The 22,793-nt window shown below is 34.8% G+C and overlaps 1 protein-coding gene across 2 annotated transcripts in view; it reads left to right on the top strand.

Annotated features, from left to right (window-relative positions):
* Capr (caprin family member) overlaps positions 1 to 22,793 on the top strand; it is a 67,964-nt gene that overhangs the window by 18,076 nt on the left and 27,095 nt on the right. For both annotated transcript variants that reach the window (XM_069821583.1, XM_069821582.1), the window contains exons 3-6: positions 9,021 to 9,182; positions 12,426 to 12,593; positions 15,768 to 15,876; positions 19,683 to 19,948. In XM_069821583.1, coding sequence (XP_069677684.1) covers positions 9,021 to 9,182; positions 12,426 to 12,593; positions 15,768 to 15,876; positions 19,683 to 19,948 — 705 coding nt within the window. The remainder of the gene's footprint in view (positions 1 to 9,020; positions 9,183 to 12,425; positions 12,594 to 15,767; positions 15,877 to 19,682; positions 19,949 to 22,793) is intronic.

Genomic DNA, 22,793 nt, shown 5'->3' with positions numbered 1-22,793 from the left:
ACAGTATGTGCACATGTCTTATGATTCACTGTATCAAGGTGAACTTAGTCATTGGAAGAGAACAAATACATAACGTATTCCTGGAATGTGACTCATGCCATGAAAAGAATATGTTATGTTGCTATGGTTGTTAAGTTGTGGGTATTCACAGTGTGTAGCCTATCTGTAATGTCTATACCCTTCACTGTGTAAGAGGGCTACAGAAAATGACATGAATGATGATACATTCATCAGCAGCATGCAGTTGTACTCTATTTCATCTTTATAGTAGTGATATCATTAAAAAAATGCCATCCCTTGCCTCACAGATGATATTAACCATTTCCTTTCTCTCTCTCTCTCTCTCTCTCTCTCACTCCTCTCGAAATGATTTACTTGTTGCAGGTTTTAGGGCTCTTTGGGGTGTTGATTATGTAAAATTTCTCTATCATCTCTTCCACGTGTTAGTGCCAGTCTGGCTGTGGTTGTCATTATAACTGGTTGTATAAAAATGAGAATGACATCATCTTCGTCACAACCATAATATGAAAACTAAGATAAAAGTGTTCTATGTCAACGAAGTAGAAAAAATTGGAAGATTGACTGTAATGCAAGTGATAACTGATCCGAGATTAGCTGTGATACAAGTGATAACTGATTCAATGTTTTTTATTGTCTTTAAGTACATGTAAAAGCCATCGTCATAGAGTAAACTTCTGTTAACTGAAATAAAGTGAGCTGATCCCCTTTTGGTTGATAAATGTATACACTTTTTAGAGTTAAAAAGTTAGAAACTGACTCAAGTTATGTACATGAAATCATCATGCATATTATAAAAGAGTTGATACAATGCATACAGTAGATACAGTATTACCATATATAAATATTGTTTCTCTACTATTTCTTTAAAAAAATTTCCGAAATTTTTCTTTCGAGTTTTTTTTGTTCCCATCTTTTTCTGGTAACAATATCACGCCTGCTTAGATCTAGGGGTAGATTTACCTGAGTCACATGAACATGTTGTTGCCCTCACATGCATTCTGCTGACCTCCTTAGTGAAAACTACAACTACTTGTCTTCAGAACTTCTTCTACTTTGCCCTTATATTTTGGCCATAAAGTGTTGAAATTAAAAATAAATAGAATATAAATGTACTGTACATCGTATGTAAATTGTATTTCATAGCATAATATAAAAATTCAGTTACACAACTTACACATTTCAGTTAAACCAGTTTTCGGTTAACGAACGTTTACTGTACTCTCATCTCTGTAACTATCCAGATTTATATTTTTCTGTTGTAGGTGAGTTTAAGAATGTGGAACTTTTTTCCTGTTTCATATTTCATGGAGTTTCTGGTTCCTAGTCAACAATGAAAGTCTGCTAGTTATAAATTTTATTTTGCGTACAGTTTCAGCAATCAGTTGATTGAATTACTTTTAAATGTAAATGATGTTTCACGTAGTTTCAGCAGTCACATTTCTAGATTAGTAACATGAAGGAATGATCAAAATTCTTGTGATTTTTATTATTATTGTAGGTAACAAAATAAGCCACTGAAATTTGTGATCTATAGTATTCACACAAGCTTTCCTCTCGACATAAGTTATGTAGATCTTAATCAGCAGCATTAGAACAATTCATCTACATCCCCCCCCCCCAAATATCTTGCAATAATTTAACATAGAAATTGCTTTAATTTGCATTTGAAAACACAAATTATGTTACAGTTTTTTCTGAGTTCAAATTGAATTCGCAAAAAGTCACAAGTTGTGTTTATATGTGATTTTTAAAAAACGTGTTGTAATATAGCTGGGGAGGAAAATCGTGAATCAAGGTGTGCAGAATCTGATAATAGCTATGGAAATGTCTAAAAACTATTATAATCAATATAAGTTAAAAAAAAGAGTAGGTTCCACCCAGTCTCTTAAATGGAAAAATTGGGAAGCCAAGATAGTGGCACACTCCAGTTATAAGAGAGGCTGATAACACCTGTGGGAACTCTCCAGCATTGACCATGCAGCACCTCTATTCCATCTGGTAGTTAACGTAACTTACTACTAGATGGCAGATACTTGGCTTGGCCCCTGTAGTATCATGGAGTTTAAATTTTTTTTTTTTTCACCTTTTTTTAAAAACATCGCCTTAGATGATTCACGTCTATAAGATTCTGGAACATCTGGTTCCACCTGGACACATCCAAGATGGAAAAAGAATACAATAGGAAATTAATAATTATGCAACATGTGCAGATGGAGGAAGTGAATTCTGAAGAACATATTGCATCCCATTAACTTAATAGATTCCTCAATAGATCTTCCATCAAATTCCTGTAATTGTCTATTTTGCAGTCTCGTGACAATATTTGCACATAATGTTGTAAAGACAATTCAGTTTCTGTTTTTCAGCTGACGTGAGAGTTTCGTCGAATATACTAGGTGACCATTTTGCATGTGAAATATAAACAGTGGCACTGCAACCTTATGTTGTTACTCTGTGGAAGAAAGACATAGTCTATGACTAGAATAAGTCAGCAATCGTACTGCACAAATGATGTAACCACAGCATGCTGTGTAAAATATACGCAACAAACAGAATGGTCGGGTAATACAGTCTTATGTTTCTTTCATATGTTCAGTACACAAAAGCAGCAACTATGCAGATGGATAAATATTTCCATTAAGCACAAGCACGGCATTCAAACTGAATTTGAATGAATCTAAAAAGATGTCATTCTTGTCACTTCCTAATGCTACCATTAGCAAATTAATAATTGCAGTAAATCATTTCTTCACTTACTGCAAAGAATGATGATAGATTGTATTTTCTGGAAGATGTTATTTTAGCACATATGGACAAATCTAGAAATGCATATAGAGTGTTAGATAGGAAGCCAGAGGGGAAAAAACCTTTTGGGGAGGCTGAGACGTAGATGGGAGGATAATATTAAAATGTATTTGAGGGAGGTGGGATATGATGATAGAGACTGGATTAATCTTGCACAGAATAGGGACCGATGGCAGGCTTATGTGAGGATGACAAAGAACCTGCAGGTTCCTGAAAAGTTATTTGTAAGTAAATAAGTATAAGATGTTATTTTGTATTAGGTTGTAAAAGAGATGCCATCCACGAAGCCAAGAAAATAGCTCAACTTGAGCTTTAGTTAATTCCGAAGTTATAGAGTGATTTTATCAATGTGGCAATATCAAATGAGACTTTTCAGATTAAGTGAGGATGAAGGAGGGATGGTTCATGGTCAGGAGAGGAACTAGAGGTAAATGACTGCATCATGTGTTCGCCTAAGCTTCATTTTTTTTAGGGGGTTTTGGAAAAGACAAAAAATCACTGTTCACTAGGTCACATGGCAGATGGCAAGTTGGAATAATCGATTGCATGCTTATTTTCTTGGATACGTTGGTCATAGAGGGTTAATGTTCGTCCATACCATTGGAATGGCAAATGGTATGGATGTGTTCATTACCTTTCATTCAACCTATTATTCTGTGGTAGTTTGGATAACAGGAATGAGACTAGTTTTTATCCTGATTGTCAAGTTGACACCTAAAATATAATTCGTGAATCTTCACTAGTAGATCTGTGATAATCCACATACATAAGAAAATAAATTAGGTGAGTTTTTACAGAAGCATGACATCTGGAGATTATGAAAGTACAAAGACTTCATGTTTTTAATACGAGTATAATCAACTCCGGATATAGTGAACCGTTGCATACTTGCATATTTCGTTCACTATATCCGAAGTGTCTCTCCCCTAACCTTAAAGACAGAAATGAATGAAACTGTGAACAAGAAAATAAAATATTTCATTGATTAAAGTTCACGTTAACACTTTGTTAAAAACATAAAATTTACTCTGTCACACGTTAAAAGTGTTAAAATTGTTTAAAAAGGTATTTACCTTCGACAGACGGCCCTTTTCGACGCTATTTGTCGTCGTCTTCAGTGTCTCTTGAACCACTCGTGGTGGTTCAAGAGACACTGAAGACGACGACAAATAGCGTCGAAAAGGGCCGTCTGTCGAAGGTAAATACCTTTTTAAACAATTTTAACACTTTTAACGTGTGACAGAGTAAATTTTATGTTTTTAAAATATTTCATTTTTGTGGAATGGATACTGTAACTCTCAGCTGACTTACTTAAACTATGCTGTTGGCCCAAGTCCGCTTGCGAAAGACCATGTTCAATGTCACTTGTAATATTCGCCTTATCTTCCCTTCGACATTTTTATACAGTACATTCACTGTTGGAATGCTAAATCAGGTAGAAATGACAAATGCTGCTTTGGTGTGACTGCATACTCATTCTTGGAATTTCCCGGGTCACTTAATGTAAACTGGGAGAGGGTTGATGGAGTTTGAAATCTTACCTCTGGACATAATGTCCGTCCCCTTTTAATAAATGAAGGCAATTTCATTTTCCATTGTTTCGATGCTGTCAATCATGATGAAAATGTTTCTGAGAACAAAAGCCAACCCTTTGACGGTGGAGGATTAGAAGTAACAGTAGAGTAGAGTGCCTGAGAACAGAATGTTAACCCTTTGATGGTGGAGTGAGGCAAGGTCGTCATGCATTGCCTGGATTTACTAGGAATCGCTAATCCTACCTTTGTCCTTTGACTAAAGGAGTAAGAAACTTAGAATGTTGTTCTCAACACATTCTTTCAATTTTATACAAGGTCTGACCTCAAATAAGAATTTGTCAGGATACAAGGTTCACTATAACCGAACCGAGGGTTCACTATAAACGAAAATATTAATGTACTTTTTAATGTATGCAGGTCAGAAGCAACAATTTAAGTTCACTATAGCCGAATGTTCACTATAACAGAGTTCACTATATCCAGAATTGACTGTATAACATTATACATTAATGTAACAGACTGTTTTATACTATAGTTTCTTAATGATGCAACACAATATAAAACACTGCTTTAAAATTACAAACACCCACAAACAACTATTTTATTGTACGACATGAACTACATGGATTGAAGTACAGGACACTAATTGCACTTATTTTCAAAAACATCCAGAAAATGCTGTATATTTGGATTTTCCTGAGAGTTAAACAACCCTTGAGAGTAATAAAACTGCGGGAATTGATGAGGGGAAGAAAAAGTTGGTGGGTCATCAATATGTAGTACATTTACTATCGCAAGTCAATATTTTTCTTTAGTTTCTCTTTCGAATTTGATAAGTTAAGATACCTCTTAGTCTAGAAGATGTCGCGAGTGGTGTTTCATTGATTGAGGATGGATGAAACATTTGTTTTGCGACTGTCATCGGTATATTGTTTGGAAGCATTTAACGTGTCCTGGAGCAATTCCATGAATTTAGTACCATCCACAAATGACTGGGATCAAGCTGTGGAAGACGACCACCAAAGATAACAGGTTTCTGGTTCTCTATGTCTTAATGAGATCACCACATGACTATGTACAGGCCAGAAATAGAGTTTAGCAGTGAAGAAGATTACTATGGGTGAGAGGACTGTTAGACAAGACTTCAGGAAGCCAATTTTACCTTATGATCTGTAATTGTTCCACAGCTTACCCACCAACATCAGTCAGCATTCAAACAGTTTGCATATCAACACTGGAACTGGACTGTGGACCATTTAGTGGGCAATGATACTGCTCTTGGATGAGTCGCTTGGGGCTTGGATGGAGTTTGTTTTTGTCAATGGAGACACTCTGAATGCACACTGATATATATTGGAGATGTTAGCAGATCGTGTAATCCCCTTCATTTTTTTAGACAACATAAAATTTCATTTCTGTGCATGACAACACCCTTTCCATGCTGCTCGCTCTGTGACAGACTACCTTTGCAACAGGATACCAACCCTGGACTGGCAAGCATGCAGTCCAGATTTAAGGTACACCATAAGTGAAATTAAGAAATCTGAAACTATTCACCCAATTTTTTTTTAATTTTTACCCCACATTCTTATAAATTACCTCGAAAATTGACATTTCAAATCCTTAGGTTAAATAGTTGGAGTTATAAAATAATTTTTTTTCTAATAACATCACAAAAAATATCCCCTGGGTTATTTTTTTAAATGTGTTAATTTTTTTGTGACTGACAACATTCCCCATGGTTACAGTTTTCAAATTTGGTATCAATTTATAATAATACATAAGTAAACATCTGAAATGTGTACTTAATTAACCTTTGAATCAAAACACAATAGCTATTCTTGTCCCACATGCTTTTCTTAACTTGCTTGCAAAATTTTGTCTCACTAGTACTAAAAGTAACAAATATAAATGATACTCGGGACGAAATTAAACACAGAATAAATATGGGAAATGCCTGTTATTATTCGGTTGAGAAACTTTTATCATCCAGTCCACTGTCGAAAAATCTGAAAGTTAGAATTTATAAAACAGCTATATTACCAGTTCTGTATGGTTGTGAAACTTGGACTCTCACTTTGAGAGAGGAACATAGGTTAAGGGTGTTTGAGAATAAGGTGCTTAGGAAGATATTTGAGGCTAAGAGGGATGAAGTTACAGGAAAATGGAGAAAGTTACACAACACAGAACTGCACGCATTGTATTCTTCACCTGACATAATTAGGAACATTAAATCCAGACGTTTGAGATGGGCAGGGCATGTAGCATGTATGGGCGAATCCAGAATGCATATAGAGTGTTAGTTGGGAGGCCTGAGGGGAAAATACCTTTGGGGAGGCCGAGACGTAGATGGGAAGATAATATTAAAATGGATTTGAGGGAGGTGGGATATGATGATAGAGAATGGATTAATCTTGCTCAGGATAGGGACCAATGGCGGGCTTATGTGAGGGCAGCAATGAACCTCCGGGTTCCTTAAAAGCCAGTAAGTAAGTACTAAAAGTACAACACCTGGAACTTTTTACATAATGTAAGATGTAGGAAAAAATCATTTGAGAAATAAGCAAATAAAGATTTGGTACCAAAGACTTGTTCTAAACTGCTCTGTTCCATATGTTGTCCTCTCAGACTTCTTCTTTAGACATTTTCTAAAGTTGGAATACTTTTTAAGACACACACAAAAAAAAAGAGGAATTTTCAGTGATACTTGCATCAAGTTTGATGCAAATTGTGCGCATCAAATTTCACTAATGCTTACCTTAAATCCTATTGAACACCTGTGAGATATGCTTTGCCAAAGTGTCCAATGTTGCAACTTCGTCACACTGAAAGAAATGCAGACAACATTGCAGGAGAAGTGAAATCTCGTTTTAAGTGATAATTTAGAAGAAGTATAGTATAAGCTATAAAAAATATTTTTTTCTGCCAGTATATTTTATGCTAGTGAGAATAGCACCAGAAAGAAATGTATTATTAGATATCAAATTGGCATAATCGTTTCTAATCAGTGGAAATAAGGTATTTGTAATTTGTAAGGCTTACAGCATTCCAGCGTTGAGTTGTCAACTAGCACAAGCTATTCCAGACACTATAAGAAGCTACTAATAGGCTATTTTCCATTTTCTTCCTCTCCTTTCTTTTTAAAATAATTGCTCAAAAATGAATACAGTCCAACTTTCTGTAACTCGGATTTTTCGGTACCTCGAAGCTATTTTAATTTTCCAACACAATCATATATAATTTACATGTAATATTTTTTCTTTATCACTTTTTTTTTTTTTTCAGTATCTCGATTAATATTTATCTTCCCAGTAGGAAATACACATTCTTGAACTCGATTTTAAGATGAAAATGGAAGTTATGTACAGACACAGAAAGAAAATTTCGGCCACCTGAATTTTCCAAGTTCCAGTTATAACATACTGCTCATGTCCAGTGCTGTACACATCTGTAAATAAAATTGAATGTGATGAAATACAATTACTTTAACAAGCATTGTATATTAGTATTTTCTTTCCTTTGAAAGTTCCTTTTCCAGAAATCAACCTGTTAGTGCTAATCCTCTGTTAATCACTACAGGCAGGTATCTGTATATAGCACCACTGCGAGAACATAATGTTTATTTTCAAATTTTATTCCTAAAATAGTCATCCTGAAAGGCATTGAAAGAGTCTATGGACAACCTCAACTTCTCTTTGTTGAAAGTTAAGCAGTAATACTTGTCATCAATTTATTTATGGTATTGGAAATTTTTTTCCATATTGTCTATATCTCGAATTTTCGATAACTCGAAGCATTACTACTTTCCAAAAACACTTCGAGATATCGAAGTTCGACTGTATTAATGATCTAAATATCTGTCTGAAAGAAAATTGTTGCAGTGGTCATAGTATTTAATTTTTGAATTCAGAAAATAATGATCGTAGTTGGGACTTCAAATTTGTCAGAAGTTAATATTTCAACAAAGTGTGTGATGTGTGTTAATATTCATAAAATTAATGCATTCTGAATATATTAATTCCATATTTTTATTCTCGATAATATAAAAATGCAGCCATTGCAGCTTGTATCTTAACTGCAATGTCTGAAACTTCATGTCCTTCTTCTGAAAAAAATGTCATATACATTTTAAAGATTATTGAAATTAGGTACTTTTCTGTTATGACACTGTATGGAGTAGAAGTAACCCTGAAGTTACTTTGCTTGCTGTGTATTGTATATACTGGCATAGCTCAGTCGGCAGAGACAATTGCCTGCTGATCTAGAGCTGTGCTCGAGTTTGATTCCTGTTTGGCTGGTAAGGCTTTTTTTCAGATGTTTTTCTCAACCATACAGTAAGGCAAATGCCAGGTAATCTATGACGAATCCTTAGTCTCATCTCATCTCGAAAAAAAAAAAAGAAAAAGTATAACTTTTGACTTGTTCTGCATTGTAAGGTCATTGGAATGTAATAAATGAAATGAAAATGAGGTAACTCCGTGTGTTAAATGCCTATTTGTCTGCATAAAGAAATCTTCATCCCAAGAGAGGAACTTAATCTAGTAGATTACTCAATATTTAATATAAGTCCATGGTGTGCTGTAACAGAGAAGTACCACAGAAACTTTCCTCAGTAATATTATTTTATGAAACATGAAATTAGTTAAAATTCATTTTTAGGATGTCCTGCAAAATATGGGTCAGGAGAGTGTTCGCGAGGACTTTCTGGCAGGCCGAAATGGAGCAACACAACTGGCTGAAGAAGACCTGAAGTATTTGGATGACTTGTACACCGAAGTTTCCCCCAAACATGGAGGGGAGGATGGTGCGCTACCTTTCCAGGTATGTTTTGTTTTATTTCAAACTATATCATTTATTTTGATGTTCCGTGAACTCATATATTGTTGCTTTGATATGCTTAATTTGTTTGTGCGAACATTAATAAGGTAGATAATACAGTGAAGTTATTTCCTTGCTATCTCACAATATGCATGTACCAAATGGCTCGAAAGTCCAGTTAACTTGTGTGTTGGTTAGGAGTGCGGAACAGTAGGGCTCTGGGGAATTTTAGTCTTTGTGAATCTTTGTTTGTGGGCTGAGGTGTCTTTTGTATACTTATAAAGTACCACTTTTGTTGAATTATGTAAAGTCTCTGTAACACACATTTAGTGCTGCATCTATGGCTCAAGTTCTACCATGCTGGTCTTCCATGTTCAATCTCCAGCTATCAGGATGAAATTTATGATGGACAAAGCAGAAGTTGTAGAGGTTTTTCGCAGGATACCTCAGTTTCCCTACATCATTCCACCAACACTCAACTCTTTTATCTATCTGCAATAATATAAGTGGACTGGGGATAATACGGGTTTCTGGTGCTGATACAGGAAGGGCTTGGAGTTATGGGCCCTTGGGGCTTACTGGGATGCTTGTGTGCAGATTAGACCTGACTCTATCAAGGGCTGATGCAACGGATCAGGAAGGACTTGGGGCTCATCAGGCTGCTCGTCCACGAAACAGGACCTCTTGATTTCTTACACTGGGGGACCCTAAAGCTGTGGTTTGTTTAGGACTATTATCGCCGGATGCACATCGCTGGTGATTGGCACCTGGAGTTGCTGGCAGTTAAAATGAATGTGCACAGTTTCTTTACAGAGATTATCACTAACGTAGGTCGTTGGAGCAACGCAGATCGCTGGAGGTTGCTTCTGAAGCAAATTCAGGACGCACATCACCACATACATGTTCAATAATCGATATTTAGAGAAGGACATGTAGAAATATTGAATCGAGTTATGGCAGCAAAACAAATGAGAATTGACAGCGATCTACGCTGATAAAGAAGCCACTTCCTGACGATCATTGCCAATGTTTATAATCACCAGCGATGTTCACTGTAAACAAACTAGCTTAAAGGATGTTGTCCATCAGAAAAAGCCAGCTTCACTGGATGTGTTACAAGAACAAATCAAAATATCATGAGCAGCTATCACACTAAACACATTACAGAATGTAGCTTGTGGAGCATTTCAGCGTCATCGACAGTGTTTTGATGCTGATGGTGGTCACTTCTATCACCTACATTAAGCTACAATTTTCCCAAAAACGAGAATTCTATCTCTATTTGTTTCAATGTTATTGATGAACAAACAGTGTATACATTTTCTTGGACTATTCTGTATTAATGTATAAATTACTTGGGCTACTCTGTATTTATGTACAAGTTAATCTTCTATACTTCTGTCTCGTATCAGATCATAACCTTCCTCCATACTGCAGATTTTGTGACTCAGACACAGCTTGTCATTCAAGAGGGTAAATGAGGTAAGGGGCAGAATTATCAACAGTGAAGGTAACAAACAATAGTTCCTGTATTCTTCCTGCTATTTACAGATGATATAGTTTTGTGGACTTCCAGAGCTCACAGACAGGGACAAAATTCAAAAGTCTGCTCTTCAAGTTCTAAATAAACTACATGAATGGAATACATCAAATTTGATGACACTCAATTTAAGCAAAATTAACTACCAAATATTTTCACTTGGTAAAAAAGAAAGAGAATTCAATATCCAATACAATGGCCAACACCTTCCTAGGACTTATGGATCCAATTATCTTGGAGTTATTTTCGACAGTAAGTTAACATGGAGCAACCATTTGAAATATATTTCTGAAAAAGCTCGTAAAAGATTCTCCCTTCTGAAAAGACTAGCAGGAAAGAACTGGGGATGTTCTAGAAATACTTTGAACACTACATACAAAATGTTTATACAGCCAGTGCTGGTGTACTGCGGAGAAATTTTAATTACTTCACCTTTCATAAACGAAATAGAATGTGTTCAGAACCAAGCTCTCAGACTCATTACTGGTGGAATCAAAACAACTCCAATAGATTCTGTGAGATTCTTCACTAATATTAACAGCATCAAAATGACAATAGAAGAAAAAGTACTGATCCAATATGAAAAACTTATCAGGTTACCAGGAAACAATTGGCATTCATACAGTGCTCTCTGAAGATTAAAAACTCAAAAAAGTTTCATATCCATGGTTCAAGAATTAAAACAGAAAATCAACATCCCGAATTTAAAAGAAAACTTACAAATTAAACCAAACCCTTTAACTCTATTAAATATAGAATATAATCTAAATTTAACAGAAGAAATATTGAAATCAGAAGTAAACACTGAAATAATGAAACAATTGTCTTTGGAGACAATCAATATTAGATACCTTTCACAAAACTGGCTTCATTTGTACACCAACGAATCCTTGATCTCCAGGGAACAAGGTGCAGGTGTGAAGTGCTGTCTCTTCTCACTTTACAGATCTCTTGGATATGGAACAACAAGTTTTGATGGAGAAATCATTGCAATAAGTGAAAGTCTCAGGAATCTTCTGTGTTACATCAATAAATTTAAAAATGCACTTATATTGTCAGACTCCAAAGCAGCTATTCTATCAATAGTTTCTAGAAACACACCTTCATCTCAAACAGCAGAAATAACTGAAATGCTCTCTCAATTAATATCACTCAATAAAAGAATTGTATTCCAATGGATACCATCCCATTGTGGAATCCTGGGAAACGAGAATGCGGATGCTTTAGCAAAGAAGGGCAGCACTGCTACTTACAGACCTGTTACTAAATCTACATATTACTCTGTGAAAAGATTTATTAAATCTACATACTTAGACTTCAGCAAACAAAATTTGATAACACAATTTCAAGGGGAAAAAATGGAACTCTCTATATCATAATCCACAGTTAATCCCCGATTTACCACGCAAATCGTCTGTAGCTGCATTTAGATTGGCAATGGGGCATGACTGTTTGGCCAAGCATCGGCATAGAATTGGAATATATCAGTCCCCTAACTGCCCATTGTGCAACTCAAACCAAGAAATGGATTCGGAACACCTCAAAATCTGTGCTTCAGTGGCTGATCATGACAATATCTTTGAAGAATATTGGAGTGTAAGAGGTCAAATGACTTTAGTGTCAAATGCCTGGCATTAGAAAACAACAACATATTCTCCCTGCAAGAGTTTAATTCTTAATCTGATTGTAAATTGTTTTCTTTGCAGGAACAACTCCAACATTCAGCAGAGCATCTTCTTGGTATTGTTGAAGGAAAAAGCAAGGAAATTGTAGGAACAACTTACGCAAAGCTAAAGGACTTGGTTGCATCAATCCACGCTTGTGGCTACTTTGATCAGGTTGTAGAAGAAGCTGGAGAAGAACAGACTGAAGAGGTGAGAACATCGAGCATGCCAACGTCAGAAAATTGTTTAAATTAATTTGTTGAAAGTACTTTAGATATAAATAAAGATTTGGCTTGCAACAGTAATGCGCCATTAATGAGGCATATGGTTGGAATTTATTAGTCATTTCTTTTTCTCTCTCATACCTTTATTTTCTTTCTGCTGGGCCATGAACAGTGATATATTACCGTACCTGAAAAAGAGTTTAATACAAAGACATTCAAGGGAGTCACTCTATCAGAGTGGAATTCTTTCAGTACTGGTTCAGATCTTTATTACATATTTATTTTGTTGTATCTTCAAAATGGTTTGTCTCTGTTTCAATTTCTCGTACAAATGTTTTATTACATACTCATTTTGTTGTATCTTTATAGTGATATGTATTTGTTTATAAAAATCTTAAAATTTTCTCGTTATCAGCATAATTTTAATTTGTAATGTGTAATTGTCAATATATATAGGTAATGTAGCTAATGGCCTCTTTATGGCCTTCCATTGATAAATCCATTCGTATGTTAAAACTAAGCAATCAGAATTGTATCGTGGTAAATGTAGGATGGAATTGAATTTGGCATTTCAGATTTCCACTTATTATGTTGGAGCTGTATAGTAATCTTAAAATGGTGATTTCCTTATTTGAACTAAAGTACATGTTTTAGCTATATATACGCTGTGTGTGTGTATGTCTCTCTCTTTTTTCTTGCATTAATTTGTTCCTATATACTGTATCAACATTTTTGTGGCTTGCTTGGCCAATAGCAATATGAAACAAAAGTCTGGTTGAAAGAGAATACTCTAGTCTTAATTCACATGTTATTGTCGTTGCAGTTCTTATTAATTCTGTTCCTTCACTTCTCTTTTTTGTGTTATAATATGGCTGTGCTTTGTAAGACACTAATCACATGTTAAGGTATACCGTCTTCTTATCATTACTGATCAGAATTATGGAAGACTTGTTCAAGATGTTTTGTAGAATGCAATAAAAGTTAAAATTTGATTTTGCTATATTTTTTGTATTTTTCTGTAAACTAGCAGTGAGTAAAGATGCAGTTAATGCATGATCAATTTCTCCTGAATCCATGTTTCCTACAAACATTTTCTGCATTTAACATTTACAATAGAACCCCTTTTTAACGAATCTCTGAAGGATTACTTCTTTTTTTCCTTAAATAGGGGTTTTCATTAAAGGGGGTTTACATAAAATGAAAAGGAAAGCCTAAAATAACTAGTATTAATAACGTGTGTTTTATACCAAACATTATACCAGTAATTATTTTTAAAATAGCCTACAATTATTATTTACAATACATTTCAGTATAATATTTTCTAATTTTTCAAATTGTGAGGCAATAATGTTTTTTCGTTTGGTTGAACCCGAACCACACTGAAACTCAGCATTGAAAATTCCTTTTTTTGTTCATTATTACCTATAATGAAGTACTTGGCAAACCATGGCTTTTTGCCATATATATTATAGTGTTATTTGAGGATTAACCTATACATCCCTTATTATTTTCACTTTCTGTCCAATTTAATTTCTTCTATTTAGTCACCATTATGACGATGCATAAACTTACAAAAACACTTGGAAACACAATCCATATGACTCGCGAGAACAAAGCAGTACAAAGCAAGATCATAAAGAACTACAAAAATTAACACCGTCATGTGGCATCTCATTACTACTGATTGAGATGCACTATAGAATATGCCAGTACTATTGGTTATTGAAAATCTGTTCGATATTTTGGACTTCATCACAAAATCCACTTGAAAAATATTCCTTAAAAGCAGGATTTTCCTTAAACTGGTTTCTTTAAAAGCAGGAATTAATTACATTATTCTCATGGTTATTTGGCTGGGACTTAACACATTATTCCTTAAAAACGAGAACGTTAAAATGAGGTTATACTGTACATTTTGCTTTATTGTTGGTCTTATTTGCTCTACATAATGAAGCTGATTCCCTGATAATTGCACAATTCCTATTTTTGTTAAATGTGGAAACTATGTATCAGTTGTTTTTCCTCTGGTGCATGACAGATTTTTTTTCAACATGTTGAGTAATTTTTACAGTTTATGAGGTAAAGTTATGTGAAAACTGACATTCGTGCAAAAATCAGTATTGTCGCAAAATACACTGCCCAGCAAAAACACCTCACGCTTAAATAAATTTTAAATATCAGACCATAATACAAATTATAACACTACTGTGTGCTTCTATGGATTTGTTTGTGGTAGGCAAGTGTTAATTCATTCTTTGGGAAGGTGAGTATACCCCTTGGGTGGTTTGTGACACCCTCTTTGCCACTTCTTGTCCCTCACCCTATATTTATTGCTGTGCCATTAAAATTTACAACTCTAAGCACAAGCAGTAAAACAAAGTTACAACACTATTGTTTTCTTTTTTTGTGTATAATGGAATTCTATGATATTGAAATCAGTTTTAAACAACAAAGTGAGTTAAGATGCCGTTAAGCCCTGAGAATGCCGCAGCTTATGTTACGTGGCTCAGGTGTTGCCACACAAGTGTACCTACACCGATTTCACCTTTCTGATACTCCTACGTGTCTGTAGTGGTATAATCATGATGAAGATCTGGAACACATTCTTCTATACTGTCCATCCATAAACCACAAAAGAAGTAAATTAAAATCGCCAGTACCAGTTGCAGAAGACACAGCTCTGCAGTATATATTGACTACACCCCAAATCTGGCTACTGCCAACAGGCATCTATAATGAACACCGATTAAAATACTCCTCACTTTTCATGAAAAACAAGAACTGAAAAGACTACATTGAACTATAGTGGACCTTATGTTGTCAGCTAGATACATTAAGATTATTATTATTATTATTATTATTATTATTATTATTATTATTATTATTATTATTATTATTATTATTATAGTAAAAATGATATCCCCTACTATATTCCCATCTCTTCCCACATTTCCTCTTTCGTGAATGTTAGGTTTGATGTTACATGTGCTCTGCGATTTTCAAGAATGACGAAAGATATTTAGTTTAGTGTTTTGCCAATGTGACTGAATGCTTGGTTGTATAATACATAGAATTCAAACATTGTGGAAGGAATTAGTTGTTGTATTTATGTATAAATGTTCTTTTGACATACTGTGAATTACTTACTGCTTTATCACAGTTGGTGAACACAGAAGGAGAGATGCAAAACTCGCAGGAAGCTCCTGAGGAGGAAGAGTATGTTGGAGAGACACAAACCATTGCACCTACTGATACAACATTCCCTCAAGGTAAGCCACACCTAATAACTCTACCAGGACTGCCCAACATCTGGGCTATTCCATATGAAATCGATCAGTAAAAAACCTCGCATTTTTTTTATACTCTTAATTTTTTCCCTATTTATACAAGGTGCTGAGGAGAGTGCATTTTCAAAAATATACTGTTGAAAGCCAAACGGTTTTCATATTGTTGAGCGACATATTTAGCGTATTTTATAAAAACAAGCCTCTTTCAGCACTCAGAATTCTGGAACCATTTACTGCAGAACATTGAACGGGAGCTCATTTTGAAGCTGACATTTGGTAGGTTATGTTAAGAAGTAATCCTTATTTTTATTGTACACAGAGAGACAGATAATCTGATTTTACTTACTTTTAGGCTTTTTGCTTATTTGTAAAAATGTAAAAAAATATTGAGAAAAAACCTTGCATTATTGAGAGGGATTCAGCATTGTTTGCTTAGTGGTATGGCAGTAAGTTTCGAGGGTAATAAATAGATTATTTTCACACGCCTGGACTTGAATGGCGCAGTTCCGCACGCACTGGCCGAGAGCTGAAGATAAGCGGGAGTTGGTCGTCATTTTACTTCTGTGTTTATGAAAACTTGTGATAAAGCTAGCCCAGCTATGCACTACTAGACGAAACATCACGTGTTTGTCTCCTGGCCTTGCTTATCTCGGCTTGCTCTTGTCTCCCAGTCTGCTGGTTAGTTCACGCGCGTACTATTTATTTTCTTTATTTGATATTTTCAATACTTTCTTATCAACATACCATCAGTAAAAAATATGTATTTGTTTGTACTTTCAGTGCGGAATCTAACTATATTTTTAAAATATTTTTTCCTAAGCAAAGGCGTCTTAATGAGGAAAAATCTAAATTTCTCCATTTCCATAAAAAGTAAGAAAATCTGTTTATATGTCAATATAAACTTTAATTTCTCAGCATCAAAATAAACCATGATTTTGATCATTGGGTGAAAGGGTTTTGGAGCTACAACAGTTTAAGGTTGCTAATTTTATGAAAATACGATAAATTTAAATATTTTTAATTTAAACATTATGAAGTTCTGATGCCTCAAACTTTGCACAAAGCATTGTATCACAGTTCTGTACGTACAAAAAAAGTTTCATTATATTTAGAAATTGTAAGGTCAATTTTCTCTATATTTCGGTCTATTTGAGATGGAATAGCTCATCTTGTTCTCCATACAAACTATACTTTGTGTCAGTAGAAAATGCATATTGGTGCACAATCTAGTGATTGGAAGTTGTGCACCGCCTCCTCTCCTAGTCCCGAGTTGGAAATTTTACATGAAAATCTCTGGCCCGCTGGGAATCGAACCAGGGCCGGCTAATCTGGAGGCAGACATGCTTCCACAGAGCTAACTCGACAGACAGGGAGATGGATATGATGTGATTGTGGTGGTGGTTTATTCATGTCAGTAAATACAAAAGTATTACCGTTGCAAGAAAATAATCAATTCGTGACATTCATAGTGAAGCACGTAAAAGTTACAGAGCCAGAGCACGACATTCCCTCTTCGCTTTACCCTAGAAGCAGTCAGCAGGCAGGAAGTCATTACTGATAAGTGCGGAAATGTTTACAATACAGTAACAACTGAGCAAAGGATCCATATCTTCACTTGTCTTGTGGTGATGAAAAGGCAGGCTAACGAATTCAATTTCTGTTGATTTGCTCGTACTTTTAGCAGGTGGAAGGGATTTCAAAAACAGATGTTTTGGAGTTGTTACAAGTAGAATGTTTGGTTGTCACTAGTAGTACAATAAATAGATTCATAAGGAAAGGAGAATTATGATATACACCATGTATAATTTTATAAAAAAATTATCTTGTGAAAAAGTAAGAGCTGGTACAGATTTTGCGTGAACTCTACTTCATCTGCCACTCATGACCTACATGTGTTCTGTATAGAAAATTTTTTCTGAGTCTAGAGTGTGTACTGCACTGGATCACCAGAAAACTTTTTAGGATGAAAAAATATACGACAATACTGAATGGCCTGCAAAATGCATAATCACTGAAGATTAGAATAATTCATGGCTGCAAATGCAACGAATTTTGAAAAATTAAATAATAACCTAAAATCTGTAGGAAACTAACAATATTCCACATTGTCCAAATGCTTCTGAATTCGCGACAAACTGCGAATTTGAAATTCATAAAAAAAATTTCGGACCAAATTTACAAAAAAACGTTCACGAAATTGGTTTCAGATTTTCTAAAATTTATTTCGAAGTTCTACAACTTGATGTATTTATCAATGTTCAATAATAATAATAATAATAATAATAATAATAATACAATGCTTCATTTTATCTGGCATAGTTAATGCTTATAAAGCCAGCTATAATGGCTGGGGAGATCATCGTGCTAACCATGTGATACCTCTATTCTCATTGGATGATCGTCCACGGATGATCGTCCACCTCTGCTTCGGCATGTGGGTGGGAGACCAACAACTGGCTGGTCGATCTGGGCCCTTCACGGGCTGTAACACCACAAATTACTATTGTTAGTTGATGCTTATAAAGTCTTCCACTCAACAAGAAATCAGAAAAATCTAATTACACAAAATAAGTGAAAATTTAACCATTTTATTGTAATATGACATCAGGATGACACTACCACTATCAAATAAAAACAATCGATTATCGAGAAACATTTGCAAAATTGAATTTTTTTTTTCGTGATTTTTTTTCTTTTTGAAACTTATTTCAAAGTTCCTCATTGTGAGGAGGATGTATTTGTTGATGTTCATTAGTACTCTACCAACCATTGAATAAAAACAATTGAGTGAGTTGTAATTTCAATAAATTGCATTTTCTGTTTTAATAAAATTGTAAGTCTTGTTGATAAAATTTTCTGACATGTCCCTCATCTTTGAAGTGCCTATTTACACATTTCAAGGTACCACTTTCCTTATCTTCAAGTCGTCAAAAAATTCCAGTCCGTAACAATCACTCAAACTATTTGTGAATGTTTTGCCAACAAGGAATTTCTCGCAATTGAGACTTGTGAATTAAGAGAGACAAAAATGTATTATATAGCCTCATTATTTTCTATATATCATATTTTATAAAGCATTGGCTCAGATAAAGGAAAATCAAACAAGTTATATAGTCCCGTCTCTCTTATTTCTGGCAGCCAATCATGTTGCAGGCCGGCTACATTTAAACGTGTACATTTTCTCACTTGCTGCTGATGATGTTATGCACTTCCCAAGGCTCGATAAATATTTAAAATAATCACCCGCCATTTTTGTTCTTTTGTTGGTGTTCGCAGAAAGCACACAAGGACATTATTTGCTCAATTATAGGCAATTATAGTGCGTTTGATTTATTATCATAGTAACTATGACATGATAATGTTTAACGGTGCAGCAAATAGATTCCTTGTCTGGTAACTCGGCAATGAAAGAACAAAAATGGCGAACGATGCTACCTACTTAGACTTTATAGAGCCTTCACTTTCTAAGGCATAAGCAAAGAGGAGGAGTCGTGCCAGAAATAACAGCGACATGACTATAGTAAAAAAAGGTTTTAGTTATTTTGAGAGAAATTAATGGTATTGTAATTCAGATGTTCTATTATCATGTGACTATGCAAATCTGGCTTTCAGGTAGTAGCTCCCTGTAATGCAGGTTTGAATAATTTCAAGGAAAAATTGTTATGGGGCTGGGTATCAATCCCAGGACTCTTCGCTTAGCGCATGAATGCTCTACTGACTGGGCTACCCCAGGAACTATACACGACACCGTCACAATTTTTCATGTGACTGTTTTCTTTTCTTAACAGCTGTACCCCAACTGCAATCAGTTACACAGTTGCAGTCTGTTACTTCTGTAAGTCAGCCTGCTTCAGCATTGCCCATCTCGAATGCCATGGTGCCGCAACCAACTGCAACAGCCACACCTGTTCCAACACCTGTAGCAGCCGTCGAGAGCTCATACTTCAGCACAGCGGCACCTACATTTGTCCCTGCTCAGGCACCCACTCTGCAGCAGTCCCGACCTCTGAATGAGGTTATCAGTTCAGTTAATAGTAGTTTCAATTTTCTGCAGGTAAGACATACTTCCTACTCTGAATGTTGAAGTGTTGTATGGACCAACAAATGATGGAACTGTGGATGAGACTAGATGAATGAAATTACGTGGAAACAGTTGAATGTACCGTTGAAGGTAGAACTTGTACTAGGAGTAGGTAGGATTACTACTAAAATAATGGGGATAACTCTGTTTTGAGGATGATTATTGCCAAGACATCTACTTATGGTGAACATTAAATTCAACGAATTTTTTTATTTAAATGTAGATAGACATTTCTTCATACTTCTTGTATATTATGCTAATCATTAATCCTCATTCATCATATATGGAAAGTAACATGTTTCAACTTAGAGGTGTTCCACATTAGAAATTCTGTATATTGTTAGATCAGAAGAGTTGAAGGTGCTTAGTTGTGATGTGTCTGGATGTATCATTACTGAAAACTACTTAACCTTATCATTGCAATTGATCTTCACCTCTCATGCTAGATCTCTTTTTCCCTTTTCTTCACTAAGAGAATTAGAGTACCTACATTATTATAGTGCGTCTGTCTTCATTCCTGAAATTTACTAGTTAACATTTCCACCACTCTCTTGTTTGCAGTTTAGCTCACAAGATACTATCACCTTGTTTCTGCATAGCTTGTTTTATTTCTTTGTGCTTATGGATGTCTTGTTAATTTTTCATGTAGATATTTCTGCAGTGCTTGGGAAAAGTGACATAAGTCAGTTTCCACAAACCTTTTTTTTTTTATATAATTTATTGACAACTTTCACTGGTTTATGTCGATTTGATTTTTTTCTGTATGAATTATTGTAATGGGAGAAACACTTAAGATATTTTTTTTTCCAAGCGATCAGATGTTCCGTAAGTTGTCAGTAAATTATCGAAAAAGGTTTGTGGAAAGTCACTTGTGTCACTTTTCCTGAGCACTGCAGATATTGTACTGTTATGTTACGTCTGGTATGTAGAGTAGAGAGACAGTAGCTGTTGACAAAACAAAATTAGAATATTGAGAAATTATGTTTTAGTAAATTCATTCTTCATATATACAGATCTTTTTCACTCCTTTTTGTAAGAGAATTTTTCTCTTGAGGTTGAATTTAAGTGAGTAAATTTCATGCATTCGTATATAAACATTTTTCTCGTAGTAAGTGTGAAATGTGCATTTCCTCATGATACTTTTACGTAGAAACTTTAGAGTTTGAAACATGCCGTGGATTATGTTACATGCTGGAAAAGGTAATTACAGTTTTTCACCAGGTTGGGTCAGCAATTAATTAAACGTCCAGTGTAACAAACAAGAAACATTTATATATTTCAAAATAACCCAACATTAGAATTAATTCAACAATATAATTTACTTTCTACTTTAACAATAGTTTAAAAACAAGATACTTTTATCATCCCTTCATACATATAAATTTAGCTAATCTAAAGTTCATTCAATTATTAATATCAACAAGTTCAGAGTATATAAACTAGAATTATTCATTTTTAACAAGTATGATTTCCGATATGCACTTACAACCAAACTAAATATCAGCTACCATGGCGGAGTTTATAAGATTATTGATTCTGAATTTAGATAAATCGACCCAAAAGATTAAGCCAAAATTTTTCTGAGGTCAGAATTACTCTCAGAGAGACCCGAGAATACCTGTTACCTTATATGAGTTCCTGTCGTCAGGCCCAGCCCAAATGAATTTCTTACAGGACCACTTGTGATACTGGTGCCCTGCACCTTCATTCAGTGTTTCAAGGTTTTGGGTCTCTTAAACACTGAACCCCAAATAACCCACTATAATTAGCCCTGTGTTAAGTGACTTACCACTCCATCCAGTGACATCTCTAATGAAAGTTAATGTTATTGTAATTCAGTTCATGACACTGTATCAAATGTTTTTAAACACTTACATGATGTTACTTTCAAAGCTTCATATTAACTTTTAATTCACACTAAAATGTCAAGAGTTTTTTTAAGAAGATACTTTCACCACACTACAAAAAAAACTGAACTATCCTATATCCTCACACAAATTTTCCGTGTCTGGTTTTGCTTTCTGCAAAAATATTAATCATTTTAGAGAGAACCAAGTTTTTGACAACTTCATTCTCAATAGAGATGCTAGCTAAAGCTCACAAATGGTCCTGGCTCATTGTACAGTACAAATATTTTTTTTTTTTATTGGTTTTAACAATAAAATCCTAAAACATATCCAAATGTTGGGAAAATAATCCACGTTGTTGTGTTTGAAAATAAAATTCGAAGATTGAATGTGGGTTTCTATGTTGTCGTTATTCACTACTGCCTCTAAATGTATTAGTTCATTGTAGAGTTCTTGGCCATTAATATCACTTTCTCCTGAAGTCTGATCCAGAAGAATTTTTTGGAAACTAGCATTTTGACACACAAGATGAGACATCACCAATAACTATATTAAATGAATGATGCCCAAGAATGTTCTGGAGTACTTCTGTAGAATTCTATTTGCAATTCTTTCTTCTTTTCAATCATGTTAAAAAAAAATTGTTTTATTTAACGAGCTCGCAAATGCTCAACATCACCAGAACATGTCCCCTAGAGACATGTTCGTAGTGCACAATACCAGAACAGCAAAAAAAAAAAATAATAATAATAATAATAAAAACAATGACTTGTCATTCTTGGTCATTTTCGGCGTGATTAATTAATTTTCGTATACTTCAAGGCGCAATTTCTACTCAAGCAACAATTTCGGAATGAATTTTGAAAACACATGTTTCATTTTTCACTTAAAATTGATTGAGCCATATAGAAGCTCAAATTCAGTTCACTGGCCAAGCTGCGATCGTAAGTCGATGGCCAGAATGCACTAAG

Source organism: Periplaneta americana, chromosome 3 (assembly GCF_040183065.1).
Source record: "Periplaneta americana isolate PAMFEO1 chromosome 3, P.americana_PAMFEO1_priV1, whole genome shotgun sequence".
In the NCBI taxonomy this organism is placed as follows: domain Eukaryota; kingdom Metazoa; phylum Arthropoda; class Insecta; order Blattodea; family Blattidae; genus Periplaneta; species Periplaneta americana.
This window is presented reverse-complemented; position numbering and strand designations above follow the sequence as displayed.